This window comes from Pristis pectinata, chromosome 25, assembly GCF_009764475.1.
Source record: "Pristis pectinata isolate sPriPec2 chromosome 25, sPriPec2.1.pri, whole genome shotgun sequence".
Lineage (NCBI taxonomy): Eukaryota > Metazoa > Chordata > Chondrichthyes > Rhinopristiformes > Pristidae > Pristis > Pristis pectinata.
The window spans coordinates 14,795,602-14,823,102 of NC_067429.1; the positions used below are offsets into that span (position 1 = coordinate 14,795,602).

Genomic DNA, 27,501 nt, shown 5'->3' on the forward strand with positions numbered 1-27,501 from the left:
TCTGTTCTGGCTCTCATGGAAAGAGATTACCAGACAGACAGAGGAAAAGATTTAAGCATGCACTCAAAGCCTCCTTGAGAAAAATATTATTGCCTGACTCCTGGGAGTCTCTCAGCTCTGACAGCTCAAAGGAAAGGAGCATTTGGGATGGTATTGAGACTGTCGAGTCCATGCGTCAGGCATGCTTAGAAATGCTGCAGAAATGATGGAAGGAGCACACCACTTCACTGCCTGCCCCTTCAGGCTGCAGGGAGGGTAGGTAAAGGGAATGGGTAATTGCTTTGCGGAACACTTGCATTCGGTCCGCGGCACAACCCTGAGCTTCCAATCGCCTGCCACTTTAATTCCCCATCCCACACTCTGACCTATTAGTCTGCAGCTTCCTGCGCTGCTACAGTGAGGCCCATGGTAAGCTTGAGGAACTGCACCTCACTTTCTGTTTGGGCACATTGCAGTCTTCTGGACTCAATATTGAATTCTACCACTTCAGGTAACTTGGTCTGTATCAGTAGTCCATCTGTAATATTAACTCAGCTTGTTTTTTTCTGTCCTTTATTTTCTCTCTGGGAGTGGAGGACCTGCCAGGCATGTCTTCCTGCTCTGCATTTCACAACTCCCACATTCTTTTGTCTTGGTTCTTCTGTCAGTGTTCTCACTCTCTAACTGCTCCCATTCACTCATTGACCAGATAACCTTGTTTACAGCTTATCCCAATGGTCACCTCGTTTTATTTTCTATCAGAGATATCCCCCTTCATCGCCCTCCCTGCAGCTTTACAAACTTCTTGTGTTTCCTTTTCAGTTTTGATGATGGATCTCCGACCTGAAGCGTTGACCCTGTTTCTCTTCTTACAGATGTGGCCCAATCCACTGAGTATTTCCAGCATTTTCCATTTTTATTTTAGATTTCCAGCATCTGCAGTTTTTTTTGATTTTCTCTGGCATGAGGCTCTTGATCTACTTACTGAAGATAAATAGATATGAAGTAGTTTCCAACTGCCTTCCCTGGTTTTATCCTCTCTTCTGCTGGATGATTCTAGTCAAGTCTACAGAGACATGGTGAGGCGGATGTACCACCGGCACTCAACAGATGGAAGCAATCTAATATTTATGCACCACGCTCTGGTCTCCAATCAATTGAAGTCACAAAGTGTTCACCTTCTAACACACAAATGGGAATGCTACTGCTAAATCAAAGGGCCTTGGACGCAAGGTATTACTATCGTTTTCAGAGCCCTTAATTGTCCTGCAATGTAAACTAAGTGAATCCGGAACATCAAGATTGCGAATACGAATAATCTCTGATTTATAATAACCTTTAGTTTAATTTGGTATTATGTTCAGCACAGACATGGTGGGCCAAAGGGCCTGTTCCTGTGCTGCGCTGTTCTGTGTTCTATGTTTTGTCCTGAAGCTTTATTTGATGAAGATATTTTCACTGTTATCATTGCTAATATTGCAAGTTATTCACCTCACTATAATTGCTTCGATTGCAATAGAAAGCAATGGTTACCAAAGCACTTACTTGAGGATTTGCATCCACTAAGCAAATCTTCTTTTTCAACATCACTGTGCGGATGGAATCTACGTTTATTCCATACAGATTGTCTTTGTATTCCCCATGTTCAACAAATCTAAAACAGAAGAACAAAAAGCAGCAAATCAACCTTTTGGACTCAATATCTAACCTCTTCGGTCTGAATTATTTTGGAAATAGATGCCTTTTTCACTTCATTATATATCTGAAGAAGAATCAAGAGTTTGTCAGATATCTGGTCATGGTCAATATTCCTTCCTTAATCAACACCAGTGCAGAAACTCATTCACTGTCTGTGGAACTTTGCTGACACATTTTGGATGATATTTTTCCCTATAAAATGACTGTGATTTTAAAAGCAATGAATTAATTACAATATGACTAAGGACATCTCAGGTACATTAGTCCTAATTCACAAAATATTCTGCAGATACTGGAATCTGGAGCAATACACAGAAAGTGCTGGAGGAACTCAGCAGGTAAGGCATCATCCATGGAGGGAAATAAACAGTCGACGCTTCGGGCCGAGACCCTTCGTCAGGACTGGAAAGGAAGAGGGCAGAAGCCAGACTGTGGGTGGAGGGGGAGGGGCACCCGCAGGCAGGGGATAGGTGAGTACAGGTGACAAGGGGATGGTAGGTGGGTGGGGGAGGGGGAGAAGATGTAATAAGCTGAGAGGTGATAGGTAGAAGAGGCAATGGGCTGAAGAAGGACGAATCCAGTAGGAGAGGGCAGTGGACCATGGAATAAACTATGAAAGAGGGGAGGGGAGGAGATGGGCAGGTTGTCAATGTGGGGGAAGGGAGCCACGGGAATAAGGGAAGACAAAGGAGTGGAGGGGAAGAAGAAGGGGTGGGGTTACCGCAAGTTACAGAAATTGATGTTCAGGCCATCAGTCCTGATGTAGGGTTTTGAGCTGAAACTTCGACAATTTCTTTCACCCCACAGATGCTGCCCGACCCGCTGAGTTCCTCCAGCAGCTTGTTTGTTGCTCCAGATTTCAGCATCTGCGGTCTCTGGTGTCTCTCAAGTACACTGTTTTGTTCCCCTGTGCTAATGCAGCTATTTAACAACAACAGGCACAAGCTGCTTTTAACAATGAAAGAAGATCTTTCTTACTCTTACATGGGCTGAGCTGCAGTCACTTGGGTGTCAATGCACCTTGGTTTCAACAGAAAAGTGCATTGAGTCCAGAAAGTTTAAGACTGAGCTAGAGTATTAGCTTTCTCCAGCAGCAGGGCCAATATTTTCAGAGACAGATGCCTTGTTCTTTGCCTTCTTCTCTGCTTTGTTATCTGCCTCCCAGCAAGTGGAGTGGCTCAGAATTTCTAGAGAGCCCAAGCACTTATCCTTTGGCTTCTGATCTGCAGGAGCTTTCACCATTCAGTGAGCAAATGATGTTTGTGTTGTTGGAATATTAATCAATTGGCCCAGAAATAAAACAATGTGGATGCTGCAACTTAGGAGCAGTACACATGATTGCATCAGTTCTGCTCTGTTACATGCAATACAGGAAAACAAGACCATACTTTAAACCATTTAGGAATGCTCCTGGCTGAAGATGAAAGGAACTTTAACCAGAGTAATTCTGTGAGTTTTGGAGAGATGTAGCAAGTGGAGAAACACAAGATAAATACATTGCAGGATGCTTGTTCAAAAAAACCCCAGCAAATATTTGATTCAGAATGTTGCTTTTAGCCAGACCCTAAAAATATAGGAATTGCTGGCCCAAAGAATAAAGTCCATTTAGATTGCTTTTTATCAGTCTAGTAACTGCATGATGAATGATCCTGGAGTATCTGGCTAATTACTGTAATAAAATATTCATAATGTAGAGAAGTTCCACTTGGATTGAATGCCATAGAAATTCACTTAAGATTAATTTTTAATTCTCACTGTCAAAAGTAAATTGAAATGGAGGACTTTGTTATAGAATGGAAGTTGACATTCCTGAATGCTACAGGGTATTTCCTGTCAACAAAGCAACCCTACCTGTTCTTCTGAATATCTGCTTCAAATGAGGGTTTGCTGACGAAATGATACTCCATTCCTTGCCTCTCATGGACTTTCTTTTGCCTTGTTGTTGCTGAATTCAAATAAAATAAACAATTACACATTTAGTAACCTCTCAGTTCAGATCATTGGACTAATTCTTTTTCTATAACATTCATACCAGCCTTTGATTTCAGTTGATTGAACATCACCTTTCGATCTGGAAGACTTGGGTTTAAATCCCACCAGAATTCACTTATACTCAAATGTCTTTCTGATGGATAATATATAGGTGGAGAAAAAAAAAGGTCATTACTTGCACATTGCCACAATAACTGACTATAAACACTCAGGGATATCAGCATTGGGCCCAACAAATATCTATTGGACATCAGGTAATCCCTTTTAAAGATTAGGCCCATCATTTGCACCAACACTAGTTAGGTGCTAGTTTGGGTCACAAGGCCACTGCTCACCTGAAGATTCCCCTGAATGTTTTCAAATCTGGGATGAATCGTGATGTTTCATTTCATTGAATTGTGAGTCGTACTGCACAGAAATGGGCCCTTTTGGCCCATCTTTTCCATGTCAACTATGATGCCAATCTATGCTAATCCCATTTGCCTGCATTAGGCTCATATCCCTTTATGCCTTTTCACAGAATCAGAATCAGGTTTATTATCACTGACATATGTCGTGAAATTTGTTGTTTTGTGGCAACAGTACAGTGCAAGACATAAAGACATAAAAAATTACTATAAGTAACAAAAATAAATAAATAGTGCAAAATAAGAATAACGAGGTAGTGTTCATGGGTTCATGGACCGTTCAGAAATCTGATGGTGGAGGGGAAGAAGCTGCTCCTGAAACGTTGAGTGTAGGTCTTCAGGCTCCTGTACCTCCTTCCCGATGGTAGTAATGTGAAGAGGGGCATGTCCCGGGTCCTATCCCAAGTAACTGTCCAAACTGCTTTCTAGTGTTGTAAGTGTATCTGCCTTCACTACCTCCTCTTGCAGCTCATTCCAGGTATTCACCACCCTCTGTGTGAAAAACGTACCCCTCAGATCTTTCTGATAAGTGTTCCACAAGAAGAACTTGAGAAGTATTTTACACTTTGTTAATTTAAGAATCTTAAATGGGACTTTTAAATCGCCATTGCTATGTGAATTATAAGCTGCTTCACTTAGAATCAAGCAATGAGGCATCTATTAGCTGGTTGATGTAGTCAAAAAGCACCTACTGCAATGTTATTGTGGAAAAGAGCTTGGCCCTGAAATTGGAAGGCTCTATTGAAGGACAGTTGAGGCAGGGCAACTACCCTTTCAGTGGAGAACCAGCCATTCAGTAGCTTTCAAGACCCGAGGTGTAAGTGCTGCTGTACAGGCCTTACAAGGCAAGTCTGACTGCAGGTCATGAGTTGAGGTGTTGTCAAAGAGGTGAGAGACCCAGAAAGGGGGAAGGGTGGGGGGATAAAGGAAGGTGGATGTGTGGGGGAAGGATCATAGATCAATAGGAACGTTCCTGTGTGGAAATTGGTAGGAGGGTTGGTAGATTTTCATGCAAGGAAAATTGGTAATAGGATGGTGGGGGGAGTATGGTCAAGGACCGGTTGTCAGGGAGTGCGGGCTGCAGATTGGTAATCAGGTGTTTGGATGAGGATTGCAAGCTTGTGATAGAATTTGAGAGGGGGTGGGGAGGTGAGTATGTGGGGGGTTGAAATTTGAGGGAGGTTTTGGGAACTTGAAGGAGAGCCAGCTGAGCATGTTATCTGAGGGGTATTCCCAGCACTAGAATCTCAAGGTCTGGGATGTGCTCAGGTCCACTTATGTAATCTCCTTACCAAACCCTGCAATAGCATGCAGACTAGGACCAACACTCATAAGGAGAGACTCTGACTCTGGGATTCAGAGAATGCTGCGTACTCCAAAAGTCTGACAGAGGGTGATCACCTCATGTCATTGATGGATAGTATACTGGTGTGAGTGCTTGTCCTTTGCCTTAAAATTTGAATAAATTTTATACATTTCACTAATTGTTAGTGGTGTATCTCTAACGTAAGTGGAAATTTGATGCAACTATCTAAGGTTTACAGTAATGAATTACTATCCCATGTGAATTTTTTCGAATCACTACTTGGAATTTGCAATTCAGTTCCAATATTACAAGTTTGCCTTGAATGAACAAATGTTAGCTGAATGCACTTATTTAAACAAACATGCTGGTACTTACAAGGAACAGCCACATTGTAGCGATTGGGATTTTCTGCTATTATTCTTTGCCTCATCTCATTTATTTTTGCTCCTAAAGAACCTGGAAAAGTGCACAAAACCATCGAAGTATAAAGGCAAGAAACTAAATATAAGATTTGAACAGATTACTACATTACGATATTTGAACAGATTTCTATAAAGATATATTCTTTAAAAACTTTAAATTTTCATTAGTATTCCAGTTGCTTTTTAATTTTTTTTAAACTCATTAAGAGGTTTTGTATCAACCCAGCATCCAGCAGTGGGTTGAAGTGGCTTTATGTGATGATAATTATATATCCTCAGAGTTTTTCATCTGTTGCACACCTTCTCATTGTATGGAACTGCAGAAGTCTGGAGGTGGTTTGCATGATCATGATACAATTAGTGAATGACAGAACTTACCAACCAGGACCACCAGTCTGTGTGAATCGTTAGGACGCCGGTGGTAGATGGCCACTTCTTCATAGGTTAGATATCCCACGCTCTCATTCTGCTTTGTCTGTTTTTCTTCATTTTGGTTAGTCTGTCGGCATTTCCTGCTCAGCCGAAAGCTTCTCCGTAAGCCAGCTGTAACACAACATCAAGGACAACTGAAGAAGAGGGAAACAACTCATTGGGGCTCACTGCATAAGACATTGTCACCATACAATTCATGTGAGCAACAGATCACTACATGAAATATTATATTGACACAATGCAAACTGATGAATATTTCCTTTCAAAATAAATACAATTTTTAATTCCACTGGATATTTCGCAGAGATGTGTTGATCTGAGCAAGTCCACCTGGCCCACCTTGGTCATCACGGTCTTTCCAATTTAAATGCACACGTTGAGTTACTGTGGAAGAAATTCTCAATTTCATTCCTTGTGATCGATTTATTTCAACACTAGCTTCTATGTGACTAGTTCTGTCATTATTTGGGTTGTTTTACTTCCTTTATGGAATAAAACACTACTTTGAATAGTATTTTACTTTACTAGCATCTCCCCAAACTCATTAAATGCCTGGTAAGGCTTATCTGGGTCATCATATAAATGGAAATGCAATCCTTGTAGTTGTTCAGCCACCTCCAGTAATGGTTTTCTACTGATGTCTTTTTGGGTGAATGCTTCTGGAGAGAAATAATTTCGTATGTCACTGGTTTTTACTTCATCCTCAACTTCAACCACAACTGTATCCCTAAGGATCTTAGTTTTTCCCTCATATCTTTTGTGCTGTTATTATATTGTTGCTTTTGATATGTAACTATAATTGCAATTGTCCCTGTCCTTTATCAATATGGTTTTGATTATTCAGTTTCCTCCTGGTGATCCTCTCACCTTCCTTACAGATTTTGGAAAGTTTCACTCCTTTATTTACTGGCGTTCATTCTGCTCACTTGTACATATCATCAGACATCTCATTTGTTCCTTATCTGCCCCTCCCAAGTTTGTCTTATTGCTGAATTTGATCAATTTGAATGGCACTTTTGAATCCGTGGATTAAATAGAATGGAAATAGCCAGTTACCAGCACAGATCTTTGCAGCATTTCACTCATTACACCTTCTCAATGAATCAAAGTTCAGATACGTCGCATCATAGTGCTTTCCCCAAAATCCACTCCACATCAATTGATATGTCACTTGACATGGAAAGGTAACTGAGAAAAGCACTGTAATGAAAACACTTTGTTACACTGACATTGGACAGGAGATCAAATGGTTTATATCGTGTTTTAGCTATCAATTGTTATCGACTGAAAACAGTTAAAGCATTTCCTCTTTACAGCCCTTAAGATACTGTGATGCACTTATATCTTAGTAATATGGAGAAATGTTTTATGGTTGGCACAAAAATGCTACAGAATGATTTACTGAGTGAGATTTACCAAAAATAGAACTGACACCACTACATTTGCTTTGTTGTTCTTTGCAGTTTTTGGACAAATGTTACCTTGTGAGAAGCCTTGTGTTTCTATAATCAACAGAAACTATTATACTGGACCAGAAATCCTCTGAAATTTGTAAGAGCTATTAAATTTAAAAGGGATGCAATTTGGAAATGAATGGAAACAAACTGGAAGTTATGATTTATATTTAAACTAAACACTCCAATCAGCTAAATGCACAAAGGAATGTGGCATTATTTTGATTACTGGCTGCATTTAACCTTTGCTGAAGGTTAACTTACATTTTCTATTTTCTTTTGCAGTTTAATCCTCACGCAGACTACAGGTTGTTTTTTTACAAAGAATACTTTACAACACATGCTTTCACTCAACAGCAAGCTATTTACTGCTCACTATCAATCGTTCATCTAACTGATTAACTCTCAATGCATATGGAGGGTGTGTTGGCATGTTGGCGTAAATCAGTTTCATGTCTGTAAGTCTGTACTGATTTCAGAGAAAGATTTAAAATGAATGCCAATTTATTCCAAAAAGAAAATATATCATTCTGAATTAACAATCATTACCTCTGCATTGATTATTAAAATGTTCAGCAATGCAGATTCATTAGTCTATTATTGCTGAGACTGAAAGAAGGTCATCAATGGCTTCTCATCATCACCCATTAATTGCTGGAAAAATGAACTGTGTGGATCGGACTCTCAGCAATAATATCCTACATAGTGTCACAGTAACAATTCAATCTAAATGTTTCATTTGATAGTCATCAACTTGAAATGAAATGATCAGCACTGGTGTTAAACTAACATCACAAAATCTACTCTCTATACCGACAAATACTGAACAGTTATTTGGGCAGGTAGTTGATAACTTTTCCCACCCATGGTATTATGGTCCTGTGTGTCTTTAAGGAGAGGGGAATAAAGGACAGGAAATTGTGCAGAAAAGAAGTATTTACACTGGATTATAGAGGCACAGGATGAAGCTGTTCCAAAGCCTTCAACAAACACGACTCTAGAACCCGTGCATCAGACTAGACACAGGCTTGAGAAAAAGAAACAAATGAATTGAAATACAACCCATACAGTTCAACAAGCATTTGTAAGCAAGAATAAAAATTACAAAAATGTCATATATTTTCATTGTAAGTCTATCAAATTCCATGAAAAACAAATCTAAGAAAGACCACAGTTTTATGATTTTGGATAAAGTAAAATCTGATTTATATTGCTTGGGATTCTGCATTTTCCCTGGTTTTCAGAGCAATTACATTCAATGATTCTATTACCTTGTGTTTAAGCTTTGGATATATCACCGCTTGAAGGATTAAATTCCACTTTTGTTCGTGATTCCAATATTTTAGGATCAAACTTGATGATATTTTTTCCAAGAAATTCTAAAACAGTGGCCTTTATAAAATTGCATTAGAAAGTTTAGCAGAATCTAGACTCTCACCTATATAAAGCCCATTCAAATACCCATCACAATCACAGTCCTCTGTGAGGCAGAGAAGCAGCAAATAGAAAAGGAAAGAATGATCAAGATCAGAAAGTAAAAAGCAGAAAACTAATCAGTGTCTGAGAACCGCAAATCAATAAGCCATCAAACAGCACTCTACAGTATGTATGGAGAGTAAAATTAACAAAACACCGCAGGTCATTGTCTCAACCCACATTTCTGGGAGTTATTTAATACATCCTCGAGCCTACTCTTGTGCTTATTCATTATTCAATTATAATTCATAAATTTATCACATTTCCACAATTAAGAAAATCTATATTTTAATTTGATTTCAAGTATCTTTTCAGAAAATGGCACCCAATCCACCACCTTAAACATTTGATTCCATCCAGAACTGGCCTACTCTGACTGCAGTGGATACTTTTTACAGGATGGACTCAACATTGCCATGTTTCTTCAACAGTAGCTTCCTAATCTTGAAGGACAAAGGCAGCAGACTCACAGAATATTACCCACTTCTCATTTCTACTACACAGCAGACACAATCCGAACATTGGAATTTATCACTGACTCTTCATTATTATAGATACGAAATCCTGGATCTCTTTCCTCTTTGTGGAAGCTCACGGAGAGCAGTGCTACAAGAGGAAGTATCATCACTTTCTCAAGGATATTTAGGGATGGGAAATAAATGGTGGCTTTGCGAGTGATGCCCACATCCTACTGATAAATAAAAGTAAGGCAGAATCTCTTAAAAGACACTCTGTCTTTGATAATACCACAAAGATATTTCTTTACATCACTTTCTTTAATTTCAAGACATCCTTGTCTGTTCGTTTCTGTATGCTATCCTGACTCACAGCAACGAGGCTTACTTTTAACACCCCTCTGAAGTGACCTAGAATACCACTCTATCCAATTAAATGTAAATAAATGTTGGTGAGCTCAAAACATAAAAATAGAAAGTTAAATAAAATCAAAGATAGCTATTGTGATTCTTATGATAAGTACTCTTTAGACAAGCTCAGAATTGGAACTGAAACAGCTGTTATAAAAAAGATATTAAAACTGTTCAGATAATGTTAAAATGAACATTAATTGACTGCTTTCTTAGCAATATTATTTGATTATCTTTAAGATTTGCAGGCCAAAAAATAATCATTTAAGTCGCATTAAAAGTGGAGCAGTTTTCCTAATTCAACGTTTAATGCAATAGTATTGTACCGCATAATAATAAATCTGAAATAATACTGTTCCTGCCTCAATCTGTGTGCATTAATCCTTCTACGATCTTTGAAACAAATATAAAATATTAATGTGTGGATATGTTCTATATCATGAGTAAATACTGAAGATTTACAATCATTAGCGCAGCTAGGCATGGTCATATGAAAATATACATGCAATTTACAGATGTGGAGCACCCACCTTTCTCACAACTTTTGTCATCTAAGAATAGCGTTAATAAGGAAAAAGGAAAAGATTGAAAAAATTTATTTTCAGAATTAAAAACTGATCTGGCTCATAGGGTTAACCAGGATATAGGTATCAAATCAATATGTTAGGATGTTCAGATTCATAGCAACTAAAATTTCCTTTTCAATGGAAACACTTCACGTGTAACGCAATGAACTATTAATTGTAATTCTTTTAAAGAAAAAGTCACTGAACATGAATGGCAAGAAAGGTGGAATTATCGACACTTTGTTGATTTACCCTTCTTCAGGCTCAGATATTCTGATGAAATGTTTATGCCCAACACTTCGCAGAAAAATGACACAGAGGAATTACAGAATAAATCTTGTTTTTTTTTCCCTTTGCAGATGATGACAGTTCTGTTATGTACAGTATTAAGAACACTTTCACTTTTATTTCAGATTACTTGCACTTCTTTTTCCAATTTAACCTCTGCTGGAAATGAAGAGAAATTCAGGGCCTCAGAGGATTGGGAGGCCCTGAAATGTTCCACCTGCAGTAGTGGTGGAAGCGAACATATTAAATAACTTCAGTGGAGTTGGGTAGGTACTTGAGTTGGAGCAAGGTCACAAACAACTTTGAACTTTGCATTATTGTTCTTTTAAAGAGCTGACTCAGGATCAATGGTCCAACTGGCTTCTTGTGTTGCAGGCTTGTGTTATTCTATGGTAGAAGCAGTCACATTCACTAAGGTCACAATTTCTAGTGGTTATAGTCAAGTAAAATGTTAATGGAAATGAGTCACAGCATAATGCAATCTTGGGCCTTTCTACAGGAGTCAGTAGATTGTGACCAATGGTGGGAAACTTGCTGAATTTGATTTCTCCTAACTTTGGAGCTACAGGAACTTCATAATGTCAGTCTCGCAAAAAAGTGCTTTTCAGACTTGAATTAGAACCTAGGTGGTTAAAACACTGAAAAATATAAGGCACAATAAAGTAAGTTTGTTTGCTGTCTGCTTACATGAAGATCTTTTGCTGCTTTTCTCTTGTTCCAAGGTAGCATGTTTTTGCCGATAAGCAAGCCGTCTAAAATTGAAGGAGAGAATGTTTAACTTAGCAGCAAAGTATTTCATCAAGGTCACCAAATTTTCTCAAGAAGCAGCTATCTGCAAGTTCTAGGTTTGTTTGGTGTTCACATTTTTAACCATAGATCCACTGTTAAAGAATTGTTTTTTTTAGGTCTTTCTGTGCGTCTGTTTGAAAATGCACCATTCCAAGAGGTATTGGATCTTGTTGTCCAGGAATATATATGAATTTTGAGACTAGGTCAATGTCAAGCTGGCTAATGTCAGTTGGAGCAATGGTCTTCACATTACAATTGATTTCTGTGTCTCTAAACTAGAGAGGGGAAAGTCAGCAATCATGTGAAACACACAACTGCCTGCGCAAGGATGTGAGAAAGAGCTGGATTAACTTTCCTTGCCCCATTGTTAAAAAATACTGGCTGGAATTTACCTTCCAGATTCACATGTGAAGAGCGATCATTAAATTAAGAAAGCAATGGGTATCCTTATACCAAATCCCAGCTCATAATATCATCATCCCTACTGACCTATTAAATGATCATTCAACTTTGGTATCTTGGAAATAGTACATTGTGGGCAGTCATTATATCATTGCAGGATAATTTGTCTTGCTTGAGCTGGATATTGCAGTAGAAAAATGGGGAATTTAACAAAGCTCACTATTACTAATATGTCAGAGAACAACCTCCAAGAAATGCGCAGTGCAGTTAACAGGTGATATCATAACACTGCTGTCTGAGATAGCTTTCTCCTCCCGAAGGTGCACCATATCAAGAGAATCACCTCTTAACTATGATGCACAGTGTCAAATTGTTATCCTTAGTTGATAACTGGGCAGAACCCCCCCCCCCCTTATATTGTGGATACTCCTTTAACAGTTTGATAGGATTAGTTACAACTAAACAACTGCTCTGCCACTGAAATTAACTTTTAATAAAGTACCAGCTCTCATTCGTGCAAACTTCAATTGTTGATGGGGATTTCAAACATTCAAAACTTTTTTTTACTTTCTCATTGTGCTTTTAAATGGCTGTCTGAGAACACTATGTTATATAAAAAAAAATCCATTGTTGTGCAAAAGTTCAACCCAACATCAGAAAATCTAACCTTGTTTTGTTTTCCTTCAAGGTATTCTCTAACAGAAAAATGTATGGGAATAAATGAACACGAAATGTATCATTAATTATGCACATTTCTCCACAGTTTTAGAAGATTTTCATATACTTAACTTATACTGTAAATAAAAAGGTAAAATGAAATAAGTAATACTTGGAATTTTTTTGTCCAAGAGGCAACTTTTTAATAATAAATTTTAATTAAACATTTTACAAGACAATCTTATCCAATTATTAATGATTGGATGAAGTAGACTAAAGAAACCTTGGAGAACAATCAACTTTAGTCCCGTTTAGTATTAGGTAACAGAAGGAACAATTGAAGTGAACTGGATAATTGAATTGTGCTGTTCATGAAGCGGAACTTGTGTTATTTGAGAAGAAGCCCAAATTTAGGCAAGTAAGGTCAAGAGGTAATCAGCTTTCAGATATAAATTTGTCTTGTAGTTGGCTATGCACTTCTGAGCCATTTAATTTGGCAGTTTACCAAAAACATATTAATGGTAGTTTCTACCAGATCTTTGACCTTTAAGCCATAAAGAACAAATATATACAGATACCTACTTCTCTTGAAATCTCTTTGATGGAATAAGACCAGCCCGGAGATTTGCATCTCCCACACGCTTTGCTTGCCACCACACTGAATCGTCCTGACTCACAACTTGAAGAATGTCTCCTCTCCTGAAAGGTAACCCTGCCTCTTTACAGGGAATTGCCTTATCCTCACTTGGGTCATAGTCAAACAAGGCCCTCACGTGCACCTATGAAAAAGAAGGAATTAATTTAGAAGTATGTTGGTCTGTTAACATTGATGTGATTTTCCCAAGTTACCTACTCTACAAAACTAAATTGAAAAAGGAATCCCATTTTATTTTTATTGATTTTAACTTACGTCTCCTTTCACCTCCGTGAAAAATATTTTTTAATAAACACTGAAAAGTTGCATTAGGACATGCAGTAATGTTTAGTTAGCCAGAGTAAACAAACTTCTTAAATCGCTATTTAGCATTATTATACCCAAAATGATTCTAATTATCCATCATGTTACCCTGCCAAACACTTGCTCTTGATTAAGTGACCAGAACAATGGAAATTACATATGGATCTAGCATCTTCTACAACAATATAATTTATTTTATGACCAAATGAACATAAAATTTGCAAACAGGAATAGGCCCTTCAGCCCTTCGAACCTGTACCATCACTTGAGAAGATCATGGCTGATCTCATTGTAAACTCCACTTCACAGCCTGACCTAACCTTGGTAACCTTTCACACCCTTGTTAAAACTAGTACAGTGAACCCCTGCATTACAGAGAGGTTGCTTTCCTACAAAACCATTGTATTGTGGTTTTCTGTAATGCAAACCCTTTATTCCCATTGAATCCCATGTTATAAGTGGAGATGAGTTCCTATGGGAAGTTATTCTCTCAACAGTACAATATTTAATCAGCGCAATACTTTACCTCCTATTTTGTGACTCCTTACCTTGGACCTTAATCGTCGTCGTGGGACTTTGTGAAAAACTTTCTGAAAATCCAAGTATAAAATATCAAATTATAATTCTGCTTTACTTGAATCTTCTTGCAACTCTGTTCACAATCAAGAAAATTATCTTACTACTTCATGTTACTTGTCTATAAGTTCAAGCCAGCATTAGTTTTACCTTGATGCATGGCCTCTTACAGAGAGTTCAGCTTTTTATGTCTCCAGCTACCCTTTCTCATTGAGTTGTCAGTTCTGTAACTAATTCACTGATTCTCCAAGAAAGTCTCCAACATCTTCTGAGTTCAAATGAACATAAGAAATGGATCAGGAGTGGAGCAAATGACACCTCAAGTCCATTCTGCCTTTTAATAAGATTACAACCAATCCTGTGCCCTGTTCTATCTTCCCTTCTGACTTATATATTCTCTGATTCCCTTAATGTTCACAAGTCTATCACCCACACCCCTGAATATGCCAAAAGACTCTGCATCCACGGGTAGAGAATACCTAAGATATTCAGTTTCACAACTAACTATGTTAGACTTGATCAGCCACACAAATCAGGTTCTGGGTTTTGACTTCCTGCTCTCCCTCTTCTGGGCTCTTTAGTCTCAGATCTTCCATTGTAAATTCAGAATGCAACAGGCTAACATGGTTCACCAAAGGCTGAGCCTGTTTTGCACTACAGTGCCAGCTAGGTCATTTGTAGCCATGTCAAGAATACAAAGCATTTAGGCTGTAGCATAACATTTTGTGGATTGTCAGTCCCATTCCCAGTCAGACAAGAGTAAATCAATACCAAGGATCAAAAAAACCATAGTGAGTGGTTTGTGGTAAACAATGAATCCAACCAGTAAAATCAATGTTAGCAGCTAACATTAACTTGTGGCCTTATAGTTCTAAGGCAATATTAATATCAAAGTTACTTTGCTCACTGGATCTCTTAATGACTTGTTTAGTGCACTCATCTCCAGGTTTAAAACCAAAATCTGTATTTTAGGTTTATGATCACGGCCACTGGGCAATAGGAGCAATAGTTTCAGCTGTGGCTCATTTGTTCAAGCATTTGTCCCTGATTCAGAGAGTTGAACGTTCTAGTCCTGCTCTGGAGACTTGAGCGCAAAGACTTTGCCTGGCACTTCATATGCAGAGCTGAGGTAATGTTGCACCGTTGGAGCTGCTGCCATTTGGTTAGATGATAAGCTGAGGCTCTGGCTGAAGCTTGAGGTAGTTGTGAGTAGTACCATGGGGTTCTTCCAAGAAAACATCAAGGAAGTTATAAATAAAACGAGAAACACCCAACAGGTTGAGCAACATCTGAAGAAAGAGTTAATGTTCAAGGTCATAGACTCTACTACAGATGCTGCCAGACCTGTTGAGTGTTTCCAGCATCTTTTGTTTCAGATTTTCAGCATCTCTAATGCTTTGATTTTTTGTCAGGAAAATTACCCCTGGCGTCTTGGTACTATTTATCCTTTAACCAACATCTTTATAAACAGATTATTTGTTTATTATCACATCACCATGAGAGCTAGTGCTCAACTTGGCTGCCCGGTTCCTCCATGATAACAGTAACTAACCTCAAAAAGACTTCCCTGTCTCAAAAACATTTTGGGACATTCTGAACATAAAGAAAAAGGTGACATATGAATACACGTCCTTTCTTTCTTTCGGTTGATTCCGAAGCTTTGGAATTGAGATGAGATTACAAAAGCAATCACAATATTAAGGATGATAGGATGATGTCAAGGCACATGTATAATAGCAGCAAGAAGACAACCAAGGCAAAAACAGCCTTGCAATCTTGGATTAGGCCAGATGTTTCAAGGATAAATTCAGACTTGGCAGCTTCCACAACATTCAGATCTTCCAATGCATGAGGAAGATTATGGGCATTCCTGGCCTTGCCCAGAGCAATAAAGACAGATTACACTAATATTAGTTTGAGGAGGTGGCTAAAGACAAAACAAGTTTACAATTTGAGGCAAAGAATAATATCGTCAAGACCAGACACCTTACTGCTGTCCAGAGAGTGTAAGAATGGGAGTGGGGCAGACCCAGTGGATATAAAATATGTTGGCAGCCATCTAGCAGATTATAGCTTCTCTTAGAGGAAAAAAAAAGCAGAGGCCAAAAGGACAGTCCATGGAAAGACTAGCCATTGTTGCCAAAGTGGAAGGTGACTGGGAAAAGGAATTCACCAAGATTCTGAGGAGCAACTTTTGTAGGAGCCAAAGAGAACAACTTGTGAAGAGAGAGCTGCATCTAATTGAGATTCTTTTTCTATAGAATTTATCAGCTATAGTTCCCTATGAGATAAAGTTCAGTTAGGATGTTGTTAATCAATCAAAGCTGTATTGTGCAGAATTTTTGCAGAGATTGGATGCAATGGAACCAGGTGTAGTGTCGGATTTGAGGATAGAGGGCAGGCACTGTAGTGTAGCGGTTAGCATAACGCTATTACAGCGCCAGCGGCCCAGGTTCAATTCCGGCCACTGTCTGTAAGGAGTTTGTACGTTCTCCCCATGTCTGCATGGGTTTTCTCCGGGTTCTCCAGTTTCCTCCCACATTCCAAAGACGTACAGGTTAGGAAGTTGTGGGCATGCTATGTTGGTGCCAGAAGCGTGGTGACACTTGCGGGCTACCCCCAGAACACACTATGTAAAAGATGCATTTCACTGTGTGTTTCGATGTACATGTGACTAATAAAGATATCTTGTCTTATCTTAATAGATGAATAACATCATTCTATAATCCTATGTCTGTCAACTGACATCAACTTTCCATATCAGATAGAGGATTATAGAAACAGATATATCGGTAATGGGACCAAGTTTCTTTCTGGAGGAACAAGAGGATATCTGAATTTGTTAAGTATCTTGGTGACATTTTTTGGTATTGGTATATTATTGTCACTTGTACCGAGGTACAGTGAAAAACTTCAAGGTACCAATGTCCAGAAATTGCCCTTGGTCCGTTGTGCTAAATGCACTGTGATCCTGGTCAGTGCGTCGCACTCTGTGCCAGACGTTCATTTCATTCACTTCAGTGGCTTGAATTTCATAGGTAGAGTATAATATCCAGACCCAGTTATATAGTGTATTTACTGCAACTGACCGAAGATGAGTTTCTCGGTACAATTGCTTAAAGGACACAATTATTTATAAGAGGAAATACCCATTAGGACTAACGAGCAAGATTCTAACGTAAATCCCACTTTCTTTCTTCCTTGACATTTATGTCAATCCCTCCTCTAATGTAAGCAACAGTCTCAGAAACCCACTTACATCATTCATTTCTTTGGCTATTCCTGATAATGTTCGATATTTATTGTCCTTCTTGTGAAACAGTTCCTCATTTTTAATTTGCCTTCCTTGGGTGTTTGAACCTTTCTGTCAATCTCGCCCTTGTCATTTCCCTTTCTTATCTAGAAAGCTTTCACTGGGTTACCTTTCTATTAACACCATGCTGTTGGACAAAGATTCAATTATCCACCCATTAATATTGCTACTGTTTAATTGCTTAGATAATCCCTTGCAAAACCTTAGGTTAGGCCTTGGGCTCCTGCAGCATTACCAAGCAGTTTATTTAACACGAGTTTGAGCAAGTTCATAATTTACAGGCTGTCCTTACCTCAATTTCAATCAGCTGATCCTCTTCTTTGACTGCTGGGATTAGCTTCAGGGTTATTGAACCCTGACACTGGGCCTGAAAGAAAATATTACACCAGTGGGACACATTCAGTTCCTTTCAATTGGTACTGAAGGTATTACTTAGCATTCAGCTTCTGTGAATGTTCTGCTCTCTCTGTACTTACAAGTCAATTCAATGAATCACAGAGCCATGCAACACATTAACAGCCCTTCGGCCACCATGTCCATGCCGATCATCAAGTTCCCATCTCTACTATTTCCATTTACCAGCAATTGATCCATAGCCTTCTTCGCCTTGGCAATTCAAATGCTTTTCCAGACACTTTTTAAACATTGTGAGAGTACCAGCCTCCACCACCTTTTCAAGTAGCACATTCCAGATAATAATCACGCTCTGGATGAACACAATTTTCCTTAGATCCCCTTGAATCCTTTTAAACCTCTGGTCTCTGGTTTTAGGTACCTCCGCTATGATGAGAAGTTTCTCATTATCCCCCCTCATGATCTTGTGTACCTCTATCAGCTCTCCCTTCAGCCTCCTCTGTTCTAAGGAAAACAAACCCACATCAAGTTAAGCTTCCATTTTTTGATGCTGTCAGATTACGTTGAGTAAACAATGAAGCAGTACATTTCTTGCCTGCAAAGTACAGTGTTTATCTAACATCACTGCCTCCTTAAAAATGCCTGTTCCTGAAGTTACTGATTAGATCTTTTATCCCTCTTTGATGCGATATTATGCTGTCCCCAAAGAATTATTCCACCTATATTAAACTCATATATTTGCAATTTTATAATTGATTCAATGTATTCAGTTCGATTAATGCCACTGTCAAGAAAATGGAGAGTAATTTGTGTAAAACTTTCATTTAGATACATCATTCCCAGTAATTTTCAATGTCATATGCATGTAGTTTTACAAACAAGTTTGCTTCATCAATCCTGTCACTTCACTTCAGTTTTGAGGTATTTTAATGCCAGATTTTTATGCTAAGACAGGCTGCCTCAGATTTTCATGTAATTGCTTTGCTTTGCGGTTTTGTCTTCTTCTACACAACCCAGGGTCAAGGAACTGAGAAGAACAATGTTTCTTTTACCAGATGTAGACTTGGTTGATCAACTGTGGATCTTCATAACTTGCTGGTGTGTTAAATCAGCACCAGCAAGGAAACTGAGCACTTCATTGACAGCTATGGTTATCAATCCAGGTGAAAGTTGATCAAATTTTGCATCTGACCCTGCAACTAATTAGCTAGTTTCCAAGATGTTTTATAACATTTATATCGTCCATGTCTGACAGTGGAATATATATTAATGAATAGATATGCAGGAAATGTCTGACATAACATATAATTTTAGAATTCTTATGCAAGTAGTTGACTGAACATGAGAGATGCTTTAATGCTTATGCCAAGAAAAAGTGGAAATAAATTCTTTTATTAAAAGTTTCATTTCAAAGAGAACTTATCTACCAGTATCTGACTGATTTCTTCTGGTGTCTTGTGCTCAACTGGAATGTCATTGACTTCTCTTAGTTCATCTCCAACGTGCACTAAACCTGTAGAAACAAAATCAAAATAATCATCCATCTTTGTAAATGATTGCTTTGTTAAAAGTAGAGATAATTCTGGGCATCCAGAATCAGCAGTTCCCTCTCTGTGTTAAGCTAACTGGTCCCACTGGGGTGGCAACTATTGTGCAGTGAGGAGAAATTCAGTCAGGCACACATTCTAGTGTCTATGTATTAATGCCAGTGAACATATTTCTGGGAGACACAAGAGACTGCAGATAGTGGAAATTGGAGCAACACACAAAATGTTGGAGGAACTCAGCAGGTCAGGCAGCATCTATGGTGGGAAACGGACAGTTGATGTTTTGGGTCAAGACCCTTCATCAGGACTGGAAAGAAAGAGTGGAGATAGCCAGTGGGGGGAAGGGGTGGAGCAAGAGCTGGCAGGTGATAGGTGGATCCACGTGAGGGGAGTGATAGGCAGATGAGGGAGGGAGGAGAGTGGGAATAATGTCAGAAGCTTGGAGGTGATAGGTGGAAGTGACAAAAGGCTGAAGATGATTGAATCTGATTGGAGAGGGTGATGGGGGGGGGGAGCTGGTGGGAGGAGTGTGTGGGTGATAGGTGGAGGTGAAAGACATAGGATGATGGAGCCCAGCTGGATCAGGAGGAGAGAGAAAAAGGAAAAATAGGGGAAAGGACAGAGGGAGAGCGGTTACCGGAAGTCTGAGAATTTGATGTTCATGCCGCCAGGTTGGAGACTGCCCAGGTGGAAATAAGAGGTGCTGTTCCTCTCATTTTCATTTGTATAATTCTAGGAACAGCTATGCAAATGTATGACATACTTAGTAACATCCATTGTCCACACTAGCACATGAAAACTAGCTACCTGGTCAAGGAATTTCAGTTTGATCTATATGCCAAGAACTGTGCAATAATACCTGGTATATAGAGGTTACTTCAATATTGCACTTTTAGTTCAATAATACATTTCCAGTTACTGCTTATGTCTGCTGTAAATTAATCAAAAGTAGTGTGTTATAAAAAACAGGGAGTAAAATTCTGCACTGCAAGAAGAATTGCTGTCAATTAGTCAAAATGACTATGATAATCCTCCAAATAACCATATTTGGGGAACTAGTTTCAATGCCAGTGAAGATTGCTTTTAAGTTGGTAGAATATATGGGATTTATCAAAGCCAAAGGTTTCCATGAGCAAGTTTCTGTTCTGCAACTATTCCCTGACCCAGAGAAAAAGAAAATGCAAGGTTTACAAAGAAACAAGGAAGTCAAAGAAAAGAAGCTGGAGATCTTGAGACGGTGGGAAAGGCAGAAGGAAGGCAAAGTGATGACTAATGACAGGAGGGAGTGAGAAACTAGAGAATGGAAAAGTGGAAAGATTCTCTTCTCTTTGATCCCACCAGGGCTGGCAAAACTAAGTTGATAGGAAAGTAGCTGGAATTTTGTACAATAACAGATCTCTAATCCAATGCAATGGGATGATACTCCTGCTTTTTCTGGTGCTTGGTGGATTTTCTAGTATTAGGGTACATTAGCCATTGCCCATGGGTCAAGTGATCCCCTTTAGGTTTAAGGGGATCACCTTTAAGCTCCTTTAGGTTTAAAACAGCTCCACCTTCCCTTATGCTCAAGTGTTTCCCTGATTTAATGCTTTGGGTAACATTTTCCTTTTATCTGCATTGGCATGTCCTGGCCCTGAATAGCATGGACATATTCCACACTCCCAGTCACATCCCCAGTTAGCAAGTGGGGAGCTGCCAGAGAACCTTCTGCTCCATTCCCCTGGATTTGCATCAGGGATATCATGTGATCATGTGGTGGAGAACCTGGGAAGAGCTGGGAAGGTGAAAGAAACACAAATCCTTCCCTCAGTTCGGCTTTTGCAGAGCACCACTCTCTTGATGTGGCAAGGTGATAAATGATAAATTAAAAGAAAATTGGTTAAATGCTTGAAGGGGAAACAGTTACAGAGATGAGTTGCACAAATTGGATAGTTCTTAAAGAGGCAGTATGGGAAAGCTGGGCCAAATGGCCTCCTTCTTTGCTCTGTCATTCCAATGGTATTTTCCCAAGGAGAATAGCATCCGTCATTACAGTGAGAAAAACCATACCGCTACGGTCAGCTGCTCCTCCTCGCATGATCCGAGCCACAACAACCGCGCCTGTTTGCTCATTCTTCCTAATTGTCGCACCCTGTTGTTAAAAATAGTTGGTGTTAAATGATGAGCATTGAAGTTTGTTCTGCCATTTTACCACGTTTTTTGAATTCCCATATTTCTTTCAATCAACTAATCATGCTATGGTTTAGGCACAACATGGCATGACGGGTGCAAAGGATTTTTGCTGCCAATGGGTAAATCTGTTTGATTATTCAGTTGAAAGTCTGTGCAATGAAATTTTAAATATAACCTTAAACCATCAATATCTAATGGTGCTTTAAGCATTAGTATCTATCAGAAAATTAATATCCTTCAAAAGAGCAATGACATTTTCTAATATAATTCAGGTCAAAAATAACTTTTATATTTTAACATGTTACCACGAAAAAATAACCAGCTTAGTCTCAGTTTGATACCATTCTGTGATAATGCTTTTAGCTGCAATCACTTAATCGGTCCCCAGTCCAATTAAATACAATTAAAGCTTTTTTTATATATAATCTAAAATGCAAGCAATCTGTACTGCAATGTGTACTGGTTACCGTTAATTTAATTTTTATCCTATTCTGCATGAAAGAGTTATGCATTGAAACTTCCTTTTCAGGAAAAAATTGCTTCAACCATTTCAAAATACTTTGTCTCATACAGAATCACAGAGAGATACAGCATGGATACAGGCCCTTTGGCCCATCAAGTCCATGCCAACCATCAACCACCTAGTTGCACTATTCCCAAACTAACCCCATTTTATTCACATCAACTCCCCTTTCACTATATACTAGGGGCAATTTACAGTAGCCAATTAACATACCAACCTGTATGCCTTCAGGAAGTGGGAGGAAGCCGGAGCACCCAGAGGAAACCCACGGGGTCCCAGAGAAAACGTGTAAACTCTGCACAGACAGCACTCGAGGTCAGGATTGAACCCGGGTCTCTGGCACTGTCAGGCAGCTGCTCTGTTAGCTGTGCTACTGTGCCACCCAGTGAGAAGGTAAGCCCTCATTTTCTTGAACCAGTGTGTCACACATCCAATTCCCATACTCTCTACTATATTGGCCTTTCAGAAAAATTTGTCTAAATCAATGCCCAGCAGTGTCAAAAGTAATGACAATTTGAACTGCAGGTCTTTAATCACTGCATTGAATTAAAACTCTACCACTTAGGCTTCTTTTTAAGGATCGCCTTCTCAAGGTAAACGGCAATAATGTTCCTATTAGTCCATCATTCACAGCTTTCATCTTATATCTACACTTTCAGATGCATTAAACTTTGATATGGTTATAAATTATTACAGTTGAATTATTAAGCATACTTAATTATTAAGCATGATCTTTTCATCCAGGTTTGTTGTAGAACATAGAATAAGCTACCACGGCATGTAAAAAGGAACAGGATAAATTTGATGGGATGGAAGTGGTAATTTGCAGCAGCCTTCATGAATTTTATTTTCCAAGGATATGGATCCAAAGTTATTGTGAACATTTATTCTGGGCTAGGATTCTAATTGCATTTTAAAACAATTAAACAGTCTAGTCGTATATAAACAAATTTGCTCAAGTACAATGTAGTCAGTTAGTTTTGTACCTGATTGTCATTAAAACCCAAATAATTCACTTATCTCCCTCAGGGAAGGAAATGTGACTACAGTGTCACCAATGTGGTTGACCCTTCACTACCTCCTGAGTTGAGGGATGGCAAAGCTGGTCTTGTCAGCCATGTCCAAATCCTATGACTGAATCTAAACTACTTAAGTCAAATCAAAATGATTAAGATTCCAAATACAAGTTTAAATATAAATTCTGAATACCAATGGTTCTTTGTTTTTCACAAGACGGACAATCTTCATTGATTCCTCCTCATCCTCAACTTCCACATCATCTGGCATTGGTGGTAGAACTGGACCAAAGGCCTTGCGTGCAATCGTGTCATGTGCCGAGAGCACAGCCTGTGAATGTTAAACAACATTTGCTTTTGTACTTGATGCTGCAGCATCTCCATATCCTTATCAATACATTCCACCCTGTTTTGTGCACAATTAGAAGTCATGAACTGAACAAACTCTTCTAAATATTTACAGTTTTTACACATTTTATTGGCACTTTCATTACAGAATCTGCAACTATTGATTGAGTTGACTAAATTACATTGATTGTATCTCATCCATTAAACATTTAATATATTGTGCATTGGTCTGACAGTGATCACTGACAATCAGCAATGGTACTTACTGTAAAAGATCCAAAGATGAATTAGATCAGTAGTATGATTACAATGGATAGCATAGAATGGCTCGGAGTCTGTAATCTGACCCTCCTCTCAAGTATCATTTGATGATTGATAATTGCTTGATATGAGTTCTTGGGGTTAGAATTACGTATACAAACTGTAGAAACACTGCAGAGTGTGTGTGTGTGTTTCTGCATGTGTATCTGAGTAGTGTGTAAGAGAGAGAGAGAGTGTTACAAATGCCTGACTCTGCTGAATTTACTGAGAAGAGAACAGGAAGTTTGCCCTTCATGGCATCATTCCCTAAAGGAGAGACATCCAAAGCACTTGGACAGGAATTTTGATCTGTGGGAATGCTGCATCTACCTAGCAGGCTAAATGGACTTACTCCAGCTCCTTTATCTTGTGTTCCTCCACCCAGTAAAGGTTGACACCGAATGTGCAAAACAATTTGCAGACCGAGAAAATCAACTAAGTTCAAGGTTTTGGTCATTATCTCACATCAATTAAATGGACAAAACTCTACTGCAGACATAATTTGGACCTAAAACTTGAGCTTAATACTTTCATGATTGTTCAAACATATGGGAAAAGACCCTTTGTCCTTTGGTCCAACCAACCTATACCACACCAGCCAAAAACATGTGATGCACACTTGGTATATTGGCATTTTCGATGGTTTCAGACAGTAATCCTTATAACAAATGTTCAGCTTGACGAAAGGTGATCCCCCCACTACCTTTTGTGGTTGGTGGTTGTTGCCCTGGAGTATTAGCTTTGCTTCTGTCTCCATGGATGCTGTCTAGTCTGCTAAATATTTCCAGTATTTTTACTTTTTATTTCTAGCTTCTAACTCAGAACCCATGATATGTTGCAAACCGAGCTTGTGTATTTATGAACTCCTTATTTCTCTCTTGATTCCATCTAATCCTTCACCTACACTTAAGCAAACAACGTATTGCTAAGTAATTACTACCTATTGGAGTTTTACATAACTAACATTTCCCTCTTGCACTTATGCCTAAAGAACCAGTTACAGGTTTCTGGGCCTATATTACTCACTTCTACAGCTATGAAGATCAGCAAAGTTAAAACCAACCAGAGGGAACTGAATAGTCAGTTTGAAAAGAATACAATAATTATGAGTGAGAATGTCAAGAAGACATGAAATGAAGGAGCAGGAAGCTGGAAACTCTGGGGATTTGAACTTCGTGGGGCTAATTTCAAAAGAGAATTGTTTTCAGGGTACCATAGTTTTCTGAATATTTACAGAAGATTGTGGCAGCCTACAAGGGTAATAACCATAGAGGAAGTTGCTAGCTCCTTCTGTTTAGTCAGACAAGAGGTGTTCTTCTAACTGTAATCACCAAAACTCCACTGCCATCTGTAGTGGCTCTGTAAGTAGCAGAAGCCCTGTTGGAGCATCTGTCATTCCTTCTGCTACTACCACGTTCTTAGGCTTCAATCTTCAGTAGACTCTTACGTCTACCTTTAATACTCTGTGGGGCCGATTTTAACATTCATTATTCATTACTTTCCAGAGATATGCTCCAATAAATTTCACTATGGGTGTTGAGAGAACGCCGTTGGCAAAGGCATGGAAAGAGAAGCTACATATAAAGCTGCTGCTTCTTGGCTAATATCTTGTTCCAGACCTTTAGCCACTTTTGCACTCTCCTAATTTCTAGCCTTTGTTTTGGCATATGCCTGTGATTTGAATATACCTCAAGGATTCCACAAGGAATTAATTGCATTAAAAGTGCAAGATGCCTTATTTAAAGTCCAAAGTTGAAACGGCTAATTGTTTTCATTCAAATTTATATTAACTAAAAGAATGTGTCGCCTCTGCATTACATGTGATTCTTACCTGGAGGTGTGGTTTAGCTAGTAAATGCATCAATTCCCTTATGTCACTGTTGTTTGGTCCACTCTGCAGCTCCTCTGTTATCTAAAAGGAGTTTTAAAAAAGTCTATAACAGAGCATCATGTAATTTCTATATTTAATAGTCAGATTTTAGAAAATGTATCCTAAAATCATTAAACTTGATACAAAAGGAATCAGGAATGCAGTGAATGTCTGCAAAGTCAGGCAGTGATATTTTATAGGATTACTAGTTGGCCATATTTAGTGCCATACTTAGTAAAGGCCAGACATGTAGGCCTGGGAGTGACACAATGTTGGGCAAGACAATGACTCTGGCCATCCAAATGCAGCTGGCATAGTAAACTCAGAACAATGTCACAAGTCGTCGGTGAAGAATAAATAGATTTAAAAATTTACATAGCAATTTCAGTACATTTGTTCAATCTTTAGGGAAGTGTAATCAGTTGCAAATCTATATAAAAAGAAGCAATGCAAGCAGACAGTACAGTGATATTTGCGTGTCGAAGTCCCACAGGATCAAGCAGAATGCAATATGGAATAAAGATTCTAAATTCGTTTTGAATGGAAGTTAACAGAAAATGAGAAACATGGATCTGAAATCTTATTTATCCTTAATAAAGATATGTATTTTTAAGTTCTTCTGAGTGATGCCTAATCACAACTTCTAGATTTAACTTGTTATTCTTCACCAATCCTTCAGTTTCATTGGATTGCTCCAAATCACACTACAGTCTTGCTGATGTAATATGTTGTCTAACAAGCTATCAGACAGTTACTGAAACTGTGTTTCTTATCCACCCTTCAAAAAGTTTATATTCAGCAACACTATTGGAAGCTGAAAGTGACTGGGAATAGAGACAAGGGTTCTGATATGTCTCTCATCACCTCATGCAGAATTTAGCTTGGAATTTTTGAAAGAATGTTACTTTGACTTGTGTTTAACATGACCTAACATGACCTCTGCTAAAGCTGTAATCTACATAGTTGGGAAAACTGATTTGGCCTTCTTATGAAGCAAACCACCTGGAATTTTTGACTTCAGTGTGATTTCTGGTAGAATTTTATTCAACATGGAAGCAACAAACAGAAATTAAGAAGGTGTCGCTGTGAGGATGGAGACAGTCCACAGAAACCAAAACATTAGAAGGATAAGTCAGTAGGATAGGAAAAGTATGCTCCCTATATAACCATGCTAGTTTTCCTTCTTGTCTCAAACATAGCTGTCTAAGCTACATGGATTGAAGTTTACTTCTTTTTCTCCAAACCGAAAGAAATGTTTAGAACAAAACAAATTGTCCAGTAAAATGCATACATGTAAGGACAGAAGCTACAGAAATATGATTGTCTCCTTCTCCAATGAGGTCAGGTCCTTTTTTAAACTCTGATTTTTATATCTCGTCCACTGGCACAAAATACATGAAGCTTGTTTAAAATAAAGATAAAAAATGATTGGACCTAACCAGCCAGTTCCCTCAGTCTTAGCATTACTGAAAATTATGATTCACTGTCACAAGTTTTCTACAGGTTTCAAGTTCTGAATGAATCAGAAGGTTTGAAGAAACTTCTGTCAATGATAGGTTTAGGCAATGGCAAGGACCTGCCCCATCCATCAGCAATGACATCTGTCACTCTTATTACTTGTTGATTTGACTTATCACTCAATTTAATCATCAAGATTTCTGAATCAGACTAATCGGTTTGTAATTCCACCAGTGGATCCCAACTGGATTTATGGCGTAACAGTCATCAGCTCCAGTGGAGTTGATGGATTTTACAGCTTTTGATCTTAATATTAAATAATAACTATTTTA

At 38.6% G+C, this 27,501-nt stretch overlaps 1 protein-coding gene across 3 annotated transcripts in view; it reads right to left on the bottom strand.

Annotated features, from left to right (window-relative positions):
- The window catches only part of LOC127583071 (MAGUK p55 subfamily member 3-like), a 59,959-nt gene that overhangs the window by 11,248 nt on the left and 21,210 nt on the right, over window positions 1–27,501 (bottom strand). For all 3 annotated transcript variants that reach the window (XM_052038807.1, XM_052038806.1, XM_052038808.1), the window contains 14 exons: window positions 25,673–25,753; window positions 23,387–23,524; window positions 21,532–21,613; window positions 19,363–19,448; window positions 17,874–17,948; window positions 14,241–14,282; window positions 13,317–13,513; window positions 11,574–11,638; window positions 10,563–10,583; window positions 9,129–9,170; window positions 6,183–6,347; window positions 5,758–5,838; window positions 3,529–3,622; window positions 1,525–1,633 (listed from right to left, as the gene is read on the bottom strand). In XM_052038807.1, the coding sequence (XP_051894767.1) occupies window positions 1,525–1,633; window positions 3,529–3,622; window positions 5,758–5,838; window positions 6,183–6,347; window positions 9,129–9,170; window positions 10,563–10,583; window positions 11,574–11,638; window positions 13,317–13,513; window positions 14,241–14,282; window positions 17,874–17,948; window positions 19,363–19,448; window positions 21,532–21,613; window positions 23,387–23,524; window positions 25,673–25,753 (1,278 nt within the window). The remainder of the gene's footprint in view (window positions 1–1,524; window positions 1,634–3,528; window positions 3,623–5,757; window positions 5,839–6,182; window positions 6,348–9,128; window positions 9,171–10,562; window positions 10,584–11,573; window positions 11,639–13,316; window positions 13,514–14,240; window positions 14,283–17,873; window positions 17,949–19,362; window positions 19,449–21,531; window positions 21,614–23,386; window positions 23,525–25,672; window positions 25,754–27,501) is intronic.